The sequence below is a fragment of the Elephas maximus genome, chromosome 3 (genome assembly GCF_024166365.1).
Source record: "Elephas maximus indicus isolate mEleMax1 chromosome 3, mEleMax1 primary haplotype, whole genome shotgun sequence".
Lineage (NCBI taxonomy): Eukaryota > Metazoa > Chordata > Mammalia > Proboscidea > Elephantidae > Elephas > Elephas maximus.
Window position 1 is genome coordinate 12011054 of NC_064821.1, and position 13469 is coordinate 12024522.

Below are 13469 nucleotides of genomic sequence, written 5' to 3' on the forward strand. Positions count from 1 at the left end.
TGCACCTCATGAGCAGACATCGCCCGTCTGTCAACGGAGGCTTGTGTGTTGCTATCATGCTGAACAGGTTTCAGCAGGGTTTCCAGACTAAGACTAGGAAGAAAGGCTTGGTCATCTACTTCAGAAAATCAGCCAGCAAAAGCCCTACGGATCACAATGGTCCTATCCACGGCCAATCACAGGAATGGAGCAGGAGCAGTCAGCATTTTGTTCTGTTGTGTGTGGGGTTGCTGTTGGTCAGGGGCTGACTTGGCAGCTACAACAACCACGATACAAGGGTAAGGGGCTATAGGACTAGGTCTAGGGCTGTTACCGACTAGCTCAGAGGAAAACGAAGGGCCCTGACTCCTGCCCAGAACTGAAATAGAAGAAAAAACCCAAAACGCAAGCCCATTGCCATCAAGTCAATTCTGACCCACAGCGACCCTGCAGGACAGAGAAGGACTGTCCCCTAGGCTTTCCTAGCCTGCAATCTGTACAGAAGCAGACTGCCACATCTTTTTCCTGTGGAGTGGCTGGTGGGTTGGAACCACACACCTTTCGGTTAGCAACAGAGTGTTTAACTGCTGCTCCACCAGGGCTCCTAGGGAAATATCAGAACAAAAACAATAATATCATTTTCTACTTATCAAGGGCTTGCAAGGCCAACATTGCCCCCGACATCATCTCCTTTTACCTGTACACACAATCCTACAAAAAGGTAGCATTGCTCCCATTTTAGAGATGAGAAAACTGAGGCTCAGACAGGGTTAGGGATTTCCCCAAGGTCACGCTCAGCTAACCAAAGCCACAGCAGGGCTGTCATCTTTCTACCAGGCAGCCATTCATGAACCATCTGCCCTATTCTTTATTTGATATTTTGTTTGAAATTGGTTCACTTTTTTACGTGAATGAACTCAGGCAGAGAAACAATTTGCTTAAAGTCAGGGATTGGTGCGCTATTTTTTTTTTTTTTCCTAATATTAACCAAACTCGTTGCCATTGAGTCATTTCCTACTCGTGGTGACATCATGTGTTACAGAGGAGAACTGTGCTGCACTGGGGTTTCTTAACTGTAATCCTTACAGAAGCAGATTGCCAGGCCTTTCTTCCGCTGTTAGCAGCCCAGCACAAAGCACTTGTGCCACCCAGGGACCTTTTACTTTTTCTAACTTACATCAAGATAAATAACCCTTTACATATTTTTAAGAGTTTACTCATGTACCATCTAAATCGGCTTGCGGTGAGGTCTATGCAAGAACAGAGGATCCTGGGACATTTAGCCCATCCTCCAAGGCTCCCCGGGGTACAGGGAATGGGAGCCTGGATTTATGGCATTCACTCTGAGTGTCGGGGCCACATACAACGTTCAGTTAGGTGCCCGGAAAAGCCCTCAGTTAGATGCTGGAGGGAGACGTACAGCCAAGGACAGGGCCCTGGGCTCCCCCTCCCTAAGTGTACCTGCTGGCAGGGAGCTAGGACAGCCTGTGCTGAGGCTGCCCCCCTCCTCCTCCACCCCCAGCTCTGGCCTGGTTCCCACCTCTGCCTTGTGTGAGGGAGGCCAGATGCAGGAGCGAGAGGCGGGACCGGCCCAGGCCAAGAGGCTGTCCTGACGTGTTTATATTTATGTGGGGGACGAAATCCAGAGACAGCAGGAAACATTTTGGAGGTGGCAGAGGGGCTTGGAGTCAGCAGACAGCGGTCCAAGCACCCCGGATTGGGGGAGGAGGGGGGTGGAGGACAGGAGATCAGAACCCGGCCATCGCCCAAGCCATAGGAGAGCCTGGAGGATCCAGACCAGCAAGAGGTGGAGTTGTAGGTATTTAGGCAGAGACTGGGGAATTGGATGAGAGGGCTCATGGGTGAGGCAGGGGCACAGCAAAGAAGCCCTAGATGGAGCCTGAGGGACCCTGACATTTAAAGGGCAGAGGGAGGAAGAGAAAGCAGAGGAAGAGTGGCCAGGGAGGTAGGAGGGAAACAAGGAAGGTGGTAACAAAGGAGAGATTCAAGAAGGAAGGTAATCTTAGGAATCTTGAAAGCAGGAATGCAAACAGAAACGTGTACACCGATGTTCACTGCAGCACTAGTCACAGTAGCTGAAAGGGGGAAACAACCCAAGTGTCCATCAACAGAAGAATGGTTAAACACAACGTAATCCATTCGTGCAATGGAACATCACTCAGCCATAAAGAGAAATGAAGTCCTGACGCACGCCACAGCATGGATGAACCCAGAAAGCATCACGCTGAACAAAATAAACCAGTCTCAAAAGGACAAAAATGATATGATCTCACTTATGTGAAGTAAGCAAACAACAGAGATCAAGGAGTCCCTGGGTAGTGCGAACGGTTAAGGCCCTCAGCTCTTACTGCGAAGGCTGGTAGCTTGCGTCCATCTAGAGGTACCGGGGAAGAAAAGCCTGGTGATCTACTTCCTAAAAATCAGCCATTGAAAACCCTACGGAGCATGGTTCTACTCTGACACACGTGGGGTCACCATGAGTCAGAATCGACTCAACGGCAACTGGGACATATAAAGACCAAAGTTGATTAGCAGGTGGAAGGGGGAAAGGGGAGTTATTGTTTAATGAGTACACACATTGTCTAGGGGGGCACTGAGTTTCTGCTAATAGTGGTGGGAACGTTTGCAAACTGATAATGGTGATGACTGCACATGACGGACGTAGTCAATGTCACTGAACTGGACATGTAAAACGTGTTGAATTGGCAAATGTTTGTTATATGTAGTTTTAATCCAATTGCAGGGGAGCGGTTCTGACTCACGGTAACCCACGTGTGTGAAAGTAGAACTGTGCTCCTTAGGGTTTTCCATGGTTGATTTTCAGAAGTAGATTGCCAGGACTTTCTTCCAAGGCACCTCAGGGTAGACTAGAACCTCCAGCCTTTCCATTAGCAGCTGAGCATATTAATCATTTGCACCACTCAGGTCTCCTTATATAGATTCACAATTCTTTAAAAAAGGAAGGAGAAGGGAGGGACCTAAGAGGTCAAAAGTGTGGAGAGATCAAGGAGGGTGAGGATAGAAAAGACCAGACCCAGCATAGCTCATCCTGCCTCTTGCCAAGGCAGGTGAGGACCCCACCACCCTGCTCCTTCCAGCCAAGATCCACAGTCAAGGGCCTGGCTTTTGGCTGGTGGGTATTTTCCTTGTCAAAGTGGAAGCTTCTTTTAAAATGCCTCAACCCTGCTTTGCAAGCATCTCCCTGTTCCCCCATCACTTGGCAGACTGGCTGTGCCTGGTCTTATGGATTGAATTACACCCACAAAAAATGTATGTTGTAAATCCTAAATCCTTATGCCTGTGGAGGAAACCCTGGTAGCATAGTGGTTAATTGCTATGGCTGCTAACCAAAAGGTCAGCAGTTCGAATCCACCAGGCACTCCTTGGAAACTCTATGGGGCAGTTCTACTCTGTCGTATAGGGTCTCTATGCGTTAAAAAAAAAAAAAATAGAATTGACTAAATGGCAACTGGTTTGTTTGGTTTTGTTGGTATGCCTGTGGATGTCATCCATGTGGGAATAGAACTTTCTTTGTTATGTTAATAAAGCCATAGCAGTGTAGGGTGTGTCTTAAGCCAATTGCCTTTGAGATAGAAAAGAACAGATTAGGTACAGAGAAGGGAGCCCAAATGGTAGAGGAAGATAAATGCCACATGGAGCTCACCAAGGAACAGAGGAACAAAGCTAAAAAGACAAGGACCTCCCCCCAGAGGCGAATGAAAGAGAGACAGCCTTCCCCTAGAGCCAACGCCCTGAATTTGGGCATCTAGCATCCTAAACAATGAGAAAATAATTTTCTGTTCCTGAAAGCCTTCCCCTTGTGGTATTTCTGTTATAGCAGCACTAGGGAACTAAGACACCTGGCTTAATTGTCCTGGGGTAGGGTTGCCAGATTTACCAAATAAAATTACAGAAGGACTGTCCACATTTGGATTTAAGATATTGCAATATTTGGGATATACTTATGCTAAAAAAAAATATTCATTGTTTAGCTGAAATTCAAATATAACTGGGTGTCCAATATTTTATCTGTAGATCATATCCTGTGAGCTTTTTATAGAATTCATTATGGGGGCCAGGTCCCTAAGCAGCATGCTGTGGTCACCACTGGGACAGCCCAGTGAGGGCTGCCTGGGATCATATCAATGCCTGGAGCCAGGTCTCAGCATTGGCCTCCCATGGAGCAATGGGAGAGGCCATCCCATCTACACACCAAACCCTGTCAGAGGACAGTCCTCCCTAAGAGCTGGAAAGAGGCAGTCCCTGTCCCACAGATCTCACAGGCCAGAGGAGGCACATCTCACCCAACCTCATGGAGTCAAGAAGGCAGCCTGGAGGGCATACCCAAGCTGAGTTTTGTAGGATGAATAGGAGTTCACCAGGCAGACCCTGAGTGAGCTGAGAAAAGAGGTTTTCCAAGTTCAGGAAAGGGTAGGTGCCCTGACTGGAAAGGACAGCAAGTATAATGACAGGGAGGGAGAGAGAAAAGAAAGAAAAAAAAAACAGAAGGGGAAAAAAAGAGAGAGGAGCAGAAAAGTGAAGACAGAAAAGAGGGTTTAGATTCCCATAAGCCTGAATTTGAGTATGGCTCTGGTATTCACTGTCTGTGTGGCCCAGGCCGAGGTGTTTTTCCTTCCTCCCTGAGCCCTGATCCTGATGGGAAAGTGGGGTGGCAGCGCCCCCTGGTGGAGCTGATGTGGGATTAGGGGATAATGCGCGTTTAGTTCGGATGTGGGTCCTCTGAGGGCAGTTGTCCAGAATCCCGCGCCTCTGTGTGTCTTCAGTGTCTCCCACTGCCCCGCACATTGCTGCTTCCTGGGTGGGTGCAGGATGAGGCTGCAGAAGGGCCGGAGGCAGAAGGCGACCGACCTTGGAGACTTTGTCCTGTGCTAAGGAGGCAGTGGTAGTTCAGTGGTAGAATTCTCACCTTCCATGTGGAAGACCCAGGTTCAATTCCCAGCCAATGCACTTCACGGGCAGCCACCACCCATCTGTTTATGGAGGCTTGAGTATTGCTAGAATGCTGAACAGGTTTCAGCAGGGCTTCTAGACTAAGACAGACTAGGAAGAAAGGCCTGGTGATTGACTTCCAACAATCAGCCATGAAAACCCTATGGATCACAAATGATCATGGAGATGACCCAAGACCAGGTAGCGTTTTGATCCATTGTGCCTGGGGTCGCCATGAGTTGGGGGCTGAATTGCCTGCAGCTAACAACAACAGCAACAAGGAGCTTGGGCCTTTACTTACCAGGAAGGGGAAGGTATTGAAGCTGGACTGCACTCTGGTGGAAGGGGGCAGAGACGGGACTAGGGTGAGGATGGGCGAGTCTTCCAAGTGTGGGGCTGATCTTATTATCGTTTAGAATTTTGATAATTGGTTCATCATGGATTTTCTTGCGTTTTTTTATTTTGTTCCTATTATCCCAGAAATTATAGACCTTATTTTTGTTTTTTTAAAGCAGTGTTAGCCTTTCAGAAAATTGGGCAGAAAGCACAGAGTTCCTGCACACCCTGCCCACCGTTTCTCCTATTATTAACGTTTTGCATGCAGGTGGTATATTTGTTACAGCTGATGAACCGTTACTGATACATTGTTATTAACTAAAGATCATAATCTCTCATGGAAGAAGTACAACCAGAATACTCTTCGGAAGCAAGGATGGCGAGACTTTGTCTTACATATTTGGGACATGTTACCAGGAAGGACCAGTCCCTGGAGAAGAACATCATGCTTGGTAAAGTAGAGGGTCAGTGAAAGACAGGAAGACTTTCAATGAGATGGATTGACACAGTGACTGAAACAATGGATTAAACGTTACAACAATTGTGAGCATGGCACAGGACCGGGCAGTGTTTTGTTCTGTTGTACGTGGGGTCGCTATGGGTCAGAACTGACTCAACGGTACCTGACGACAACAACAACAAAGATCATAATTTACATTAGGGTTCACTCTTTGTGTGATGCAATCCTATACCCAGGCCAGTTGCCAGCAAGTCAACTCCAATTCATGGCAACCCCATGTGTGTCAGAGTATAGTCGTGCTCCATCGGGTTTTTGGCTTTGTTTTTTCTTTTTTTTGGTTTCTTGGGGTGGGGCGTTGTTGAAAATATACACAGCAAAACCCAATCCCATTCCATAGTTTCTAGACATAATGACCAGTGACATTCTTCACATTGTGTCAACATTCTCCTTATTTCTGTTGTAGTTGTTTCACTTCCATTGACTTCATCTCTCTGTCCGCCAGTTTTCACATCTGTGATTCAAAATAGCTGTTGATCCTTTGGTCTTACATAATAAAACATAAAAAAACTCAAGGGTGACAATCTTTACTCTTTGGGCTTAACTGTTACTTAGTTTAAAGGTGACTTCAGGTGATTGTTTCAATTCCATGTTGAAAATCAGGGCGATAGTCTCAGGGATTTCTCCAGATTCAATAGGTCCAGTAAGTCTGGATTATTTAAGAATTTAAAGTTCTATTCCACGTTTTTCTCCCTTTTTCTCAGGGTTCATCTATTGTGTTCCCGATCAGAACTTTCAGTATAGGTAGTCGGGCACCATCTAGTTCTTCTGCTCTCAGGTGGAAGAAGCAGAGGCTTATGTAGACAATTAGTCCTGTAGTCCAGATCCTTCTCTGATTCTTGGGTTTCCTTCTTTCTTTTTTGTTCCAGACAAATAAAGACCAATAGTTGTATCTTAGATGGCTACTTACAAGCTTTTAATACCCAGACATTACTCACCATACTGGGAGGTAGAACATAAACTTTGTTTTTGTTGTTGTTAGGTGCCATCGAGTTGGTTCCAACTCATAGCGACCCTATGTACCACACTGCCCAGTCCTGCGCCACCCTCACAATCATTGTTATGCTTCAGCCCATTGTTGCAGCCGCTGTGTCAATCCATCTCATTAAGGGTCTTCCTCTTTTCCGCTGACCCTATACTTTCCCAAGCATGGTCTTTCTCCAGGGCCTGATCCCTCCTGACAACATGTCCAAAGTATGTAAGATGCAGTCTCGCCATCCTTCCTTCTAAGGAGCGTTCTGGTTGTACTTCATCCAAGACAGACTTGTTTGTTCTCTTGGCAGTCCACGGTACATTCGATATTCTTCACCAACACCACAATTCGAAGGCGTCAATTCTTCTTCCATCTTCCTTATTCATTGTCAGCTTTCACATGGGTATGATCCAGTTGAAAATACCACGGCTTGAGTCAGGCGCACCTTAGTACCACTGGCTGTTGATCATATGCTACCTCCTGAAATGGTTGAACGTCGACCAATTCTTTTTGGTGCAGCGACTCTGTGTATTCCTTCCACCTTCTTCTGATGCTTCCTGCATCATTCAATATTTTGCCCATAGAATCCTTCAACATTGCAACTCAAGGCTTGAGTTTTTTCTTCAGTTCTTTCAGCCTGAGACACGCCGAGCACGTTCTTCTCTTTTGGTTTTCTATTTCCAGCTATTTGCACATGTCATTATAATGCTTTACTTTGTCTTCTCAAGCTGCCCTTTGAAATCTTCTGTTCAGCTCTCTTATTTCATCATTTCTTCCTTTTGCTTTAGCTACTGTGTGTTTAAGAGCAAGTTTCAGAGTCTCTTCTGATATCTATCTTGGCCTTTTCTTTCTTTCCTGTCTTTTTAGTGACCTTTTGCTTTCTTCATGTATAATGTCCTTGATGTCATCCCACAACTCGGTCATTAGTGTTCAATGAGCCAAATCTATTCTTGAGATGATGTCTTAGTCATCTAGTGCTGCTATAACAGGAATACCACATGTGGATGGCTTTAACAAAGAGACGTTTATTCTCTCAGAGTCCAGGAGGCTAGAAGTCCGAATTCAGGGTGTCAGCTCCAGGGAAAGGTTTTTTCTCTCTGTAGGCTCTGGAGGAAGGTCCTTCTTGTCAATCTTCCCCTGGACCTAGGAGCATCTCCAAGCAGGAGCCCTGGGTCCAAAGGACACACTGTGCTTCTGGTACTTCTTTCTCGGTGGTATGAGCTCCCCCATCTCTCTGCTTGCTTCTTTCTTTTGTATCTCAAAAGACATTGGCTTAAGACACTCTCTAATCGTGCAGATCTCATCGATATAACTGCCACTGATCCATCTTATTACATCATAGTGATAGGATTTACAACACAAAGGGAAATCACATCAGATGATAAAATGGCAATCATACAATCATACAAGGGAATCATGACCTAGACAAGTTGACAGATAAGTTTGGAGGACACAATTCAATCCATGACACATGGTCTCCAAATTCAGCTGCGATATACTCAAAGTCATATTTTGGCTCTCGTAGGCTTGCTTTAATTTTCTTCAGTTTCAACTTGAACTTGTATATGAGCAATTGATGGTCTGTTCCACAGTTGACTCCTGGCCTTATTCTGGCTGATGATATTGAGCTTCTGCATCGTATGTAGTCTATTTGATTCCTGTGTATTCTATCTGGTGAGGTCCACATGTATAGTCACCATTTATGTTGTTGAAAAAGGTATTTGCAATGAATAAGTCATTGGCCTTGCCAAATTCTATCGTGCAATCTCTGGCATCATTTCTGTCATCAAGACCATATTTTCCAGCTACCGATCCTTCTTCTTTATTTCCAACTTTTGCATTCCAATCACCAATAATTATCAATGCATCTTGATTGCATGTTTGATCAATTTCAGACTGCAGAGTCAAAATGAGAAGAAACAGCTCCAAACACTCATTAATAACCAGACCCTGGAATGTACGAAGTACGAACCTAGGAAAATTAGATGCCGTCAAAAAACGACAGGGAATGCATAAACATCAATATCTTAGGCATCAGTGAGCTGAAATGGACAGGTGTTGACCATTTTGAATTGGACGTTCATGGTCTACTATGCCAGGAATGACAAATCGAAAAGGAACGACACCACATTCATGGTCAAAAAGAACATTTCAAGATCTATCCTGAAGTACAATGATGTCTGTGAAAGGATAATATCCATACACCTACAAGAAAGACCAGTTAATATGCCTATTATTCAAGTTTATGCACCAACCACCAAGGCCAAAGATGAAATTGAAAATTTTTACCAACTTCTGCAGTCTGAAATTGATCAAACATACAAACAAGATGCATTGATGATTATTGGCGATTGGAATACAAAAGTTAGAAACAATACAAAAAGTGGGTGGTTTTAAAGAACGGAAATTTGTTTTCTCACAGTTCAGGAGGCCAGAAGTCCAAACTCAGGGTGCCAGCTCTAGGGGGAGGTCCTTCCTTGAGTATTTCAACCTCCAGTAGCTGCCACAATCCTTGGTGTTCCTGGGCTTTAGGTGCATCTGTCTCCATCGTCTGTCTTCCTCTTCCCCTCGTGTGTGTGTGTGTTTGTGCGCGTGCGTGTTTCTATTCTGCTCTTTTTATAACTTAGAAGAGATTAGATTTAGGACCCACCCTACTCATGTATGTCCTCATTAACAAAACAGAAAAAAAAAAAACCCTATTTCCAAAAAGGGTCATATTTACAAGTACAGGGGTTAGGATTTCAACACGCATCTTTGGAGACATATTCAGTCCACAACAATTGCATCTGTGCAACACCTTTGCAAATTGCATTTGCAAGCACAGTCTTCCCAGAGCCCTAAAACAAACTGGTGAGTGGGCAGGACACAGGTTATGATGCCCATTTCCTAGGACAATCAGACTGACACTCAGCAAGGTGAGGTGTTCAGCCAGGACTCAAAAGTTGGAGAGTCAGGTCTAGAAGCTCTAAATCCTGCCCTTTTCTTGAGTGAAGGCCTTCAAGGGCCACGTTGGACAGAACATTGGGAGGACTCCACCCTATTCACCATGAGAAGGGCACTGAGCCCAGGTTGGATGGAGGAGGGCGAAAAGGGCCTGGGTGTTGGGGAGTAGAGACTCTGTGATCAAAAGAACGCAGACTTTGCAGCTCTTCTCAGTGCCTTTCTCTTTCCACGGCATATAGGAAGAAGATGGCTTTCCCGGGAGGCTGGACGAGAGCTCCGAGGACCTCAGCCTAGACTTGGAAGCCCTTCAGGGCAGCGAGTATCTCAAGGACCTGGGCCTAGAGGCCCCTTCCCATGGCCTGTCTAAGGAGACCAGTGACAGTGCCACCCCTAGCAGAGCTGAAGGAGATTCACCCTTCTCCTGCTCGGCAGGGTCCCTGGGCCTGAAGGCAAGGAGGCGCAGCTGGGAGCGGTCACGGAGCTGCTCAGAGAGTTGGCAGAGGTCAGGCCCACTGCTGCCCGCCTCCCAGGATGGGTTTTGCTGCCCCTGCATCTGCATCTCCCAGCTCGAGGGCCGCCATGGCTGTCTGCCCTGTCAGAAGCCAGCCTGGAAGCCCCTCTCCCAGTGCACACACACAGGGCTTATGTGGGTGTGCAAAGCTGTATGCATGGCAAATACGTGCACTGCAACAAGCCCAAACTACAGGCCGTACATGCGTGCTGCACGCACACATGAGCCCAAATGCACATACCCACATTCAACCTACAGGCTCACACACTCACCCTGTTCATGCACATACAAGCCTCAACATGTGACTTGCACACATGTGTGCAAAGCACAGCTGCACTGATGATCAAAGCACAGATGTGTGCCCGATTCCATGTACCCTACAGCATCAGTGCTTCAGCCAATAGCCCATCTCCCTCAACCCTACACCCCAAATCCAGTCTGGATAAAAATGATGGGCTTATCATGCAAATGTGGCTATAGCCAATCCCCCAACCCAGCTCCCCCGACTCCACATTGCCCCGCCCCACCCTGCCCCTCTGATATGGGAGGATGTGCCCTGCCCGTCCCTCCCTGTCCCCGAAGGCTCACCTGCACATTCTCCAAGCCCTCGGCTCCCTGGGGAGATCAGCCGAAGCTCCAGCTCTCTGCCTCTTCCCCAGGCTCAGCCTTGAACTTTCAGCGGTGGATGAGGGGTCCTCTCTCCCTCGGACACTGGCCAGCCTCACTCTGAACCTGCCAGGAGGAGGCCTGCAGGCCTGGACCCAAGGGTGCCCATCTGGGGGCGACAGTCCAGCAGACCACCCAGGCAAGGTGGGTGTAACCCGTGGCCATCCTGACCATCACACCCTTTGCGGCCAGGAGCTGGGGCTGTGAGTGGGAAGGAGAGACTTAACTCCTGCTGGTGGTTGGGGCTCACCACTCAGGGCAGGGTGTCCTGAGATTCCAGCCCGGGCCACATCTGGGTCCTTGGCCATGACTGTAACACAGGGGCTGGGGGAGGGGACAGGGCATATCCCCCCATTCTGTGCCTCTAGCCCAGGTTTGAAAGAAGACTGTGGCTGGGAGAAAGCCCTGTCTGTGGCTGGAGCTGGCAGCGGGGAAGGGCATGTCTCAGGCCTGTGTTCCTAGCCCATAGCTGGGGGTGCATGCTGGGGGCTTAGGCCCAGGGCTGGGGGATCTGTGGCCATGACCATGACCCCTGGGGAAATTCCTGAACATGGCTGCAGCCCATGGCTAGGGAGGCTGCGACTCTGAATCCTGGGGCTCCAGCTCACAGTGGGGGGATCTCGCTCCACCAGGACTGCAGGCCACTGCTGAAGAGGGTGTATCCCTAGGTCCTTGGATATGGCCCCAGTTCAAGGCTGGGGCCCCACCCCAATCTGGTGAGCCTGCCTGCAGTCTGGACAGCCTCCTGGGCTTACCAGTTGACCCTGACTCATGGTAACCCCATGTGTGTCAGAGTAGAACTATGCTCCATGGGGTTTTCAATGGCTGATATTTCGGAAGCAGATTGCCAGGCCTTTCTTCTGAGGTACCTCTGGGTGGACTCAAACGTCCATCCTTTCTGTTAGCAGCCAAGTCCATTAGCCATTTGTGCCACCCAGGGACTCCCTCCTGGGCTCAGTGAGGTGCTTATTCCCCACAGGAAGGTGATGGCACTGAGAAAAGAAGGAGGTCACGGTCGGTTCCAGTGTCCTCCGATGAGATCAGCTCCCTGAAATTCCCTCAGGCGTTGGAGGTGCCCAGTCCGGCTGTTCAAGGTGCTCAGCCTGGGGGTTTTCTTCTTTCAAACCAGGTGGGAGAGGGGAAGGTGGGGAGTCAGAAGAGCCTGTTGGAGGGTCCCTTGGGTGGGGCCCCAGCTGAGCCCCAGGGAAGGGGATGATGGGGGCTTAGGATCCCCTGGGCAGAATTCTAGGGGTCTGGAGGGGCCAGAGGAGCCCTGTTGGCACAGTGGTTAAGCAAAAATTTGGTAGTTCAAACCTACCAGCTGCTCCACAGAAGAAAGACCTGGCAACCTGCTTCCTTAAAGATTACAGCCTTGGAAACCCTATGAGGCAGTTCTAACCTGTCCTAAAGCATAGCTATGAGTCAGAATCCACTCGATACCTGCCCCTCCACCTGGGAACTTCCACTGGGGGAACAGTGCCACTGCAATGTCCTTAATGTCCTTGTACTAGAGGAAGCAGATTGCCAGGTCTTTCTCCTGAGGAGCAGCTGTTAGTTTCGAACTGCCAACCTTTCACTTAACCACTGCACTACCAGGGCTCTTTCTGGGCCCCCCCAATCCCCCAAAATTCTGCCCGGGGAGCTATCTCTCCTCTCTCTGACATCTCTTCCTGTAGCTCCCTCTCTGTCTCTGAATCTCTACCATAACAGCTTGTATCTCTCTCATGCCAGAGGGACCCCCAGTTTAACCTGAATCTGCCTCTTTCTAGCAAGTCTCTGAGCTGCAGGCTATAGAATCTCTCCAGCAGGGCTGCTGGGGGAGGGTCCCCTCTGTCCCTGGGCTCCACCTTCTTCTGCAAGGTCTCCAGTTCTGCAGGGACCCAGGGTGGGGTCAAGGAAGGCCCCTCACACCTGTGCCTCCTGGGCAGGGGGGCTGCTTCTAGGTCTGGACTCACCAGTGTTGGAGCTGGAGTGTGTGGAAAAGGACCACGTGGAGCCGGATCACGTGTGAGTACCTCCCTATGTGGGTGGGGGCCCCAGTGAGCGGTTCCAAGGGTTCAAGCCTGGGGGAGGGGTTGTGGTGTGGCTGACAGTGCCACCTGCCTATAAGTGAGCAGCCACCGTCCCTCTCAGTCCCAGTAACCTCAGTCTGTCCCACGCCATCCTTCCACCAGGGGAGGGGCCTGGCCCTGCCAGAAAGGAACTTTGCATCAGGAGAGGGGTGGGGGCTCCCAACAAGGGTCTGAATCAGTGCTGGGAGGCTGGCTGGGCAGTCACAGCTCATCTTGGGAACTGCTTCTGTATACTGGGGCAACCGTGGGCTGCTTTGATCCTCCTCCAGGCTGATTGTCCAGCAGGTGCTTCAAGAACTCCGAGAGTACCATGGGTAAGTCAGGAGAGGAACAGGTGTGAGGGAACAAGTGTGGGGAACAGGTGTGTGGAGACAGGTATGGGATAAGTGTGGGAACAGGTATGAGGGACAAGCTTGGGGCAACAGGTATGGGAGAATAGGAGTGGGGAACAGGTATGGGAAGAGAGGTGTGGGAAACAGGTATGGAAAACAGGTATGGGGA

At 48.7% G+C, this 13469-nt stretch overlaps 1 protein-coding gene across 5 annotated transcripts in view; it reads left to right on the forward strand.

The window, feature by feature from the left end:
- Positions 1 to 13469, forward strand: part of ARHGEF18 (Rho/Rac guanine nucleotide exchange factor 18) — a 122776-nt gene that overhangs the window by 32924 nt on the left and 76383 nt on the right. For all 5 annotated transcript variants that reach the window (XM_049876627.1, XM_049876626.1, XM_049876625.1 and 2 more), the window contains 5 exons: positions 9963 to 10221; positions 10890 to 11040; positions 11876 to 11990; positions 12825 to 12903; positions 13238 to 13282. In XM_049876627.1, the coding sequence (XP_049732584.1) occupies positions 9963 to 10221; positions 10890 to 11040; positions 11876 to 11990; positions 12825 to 12903; positions 13238 to 13282 (649 nt within the window). The remainder of the gene's footprint in view (positions 1 to 9962; positions 10222 to 10889; positions 11041 to 11875; positions 11991 to 12824; positions 12904 to 13237; positions 13283 to 13469) is intronic.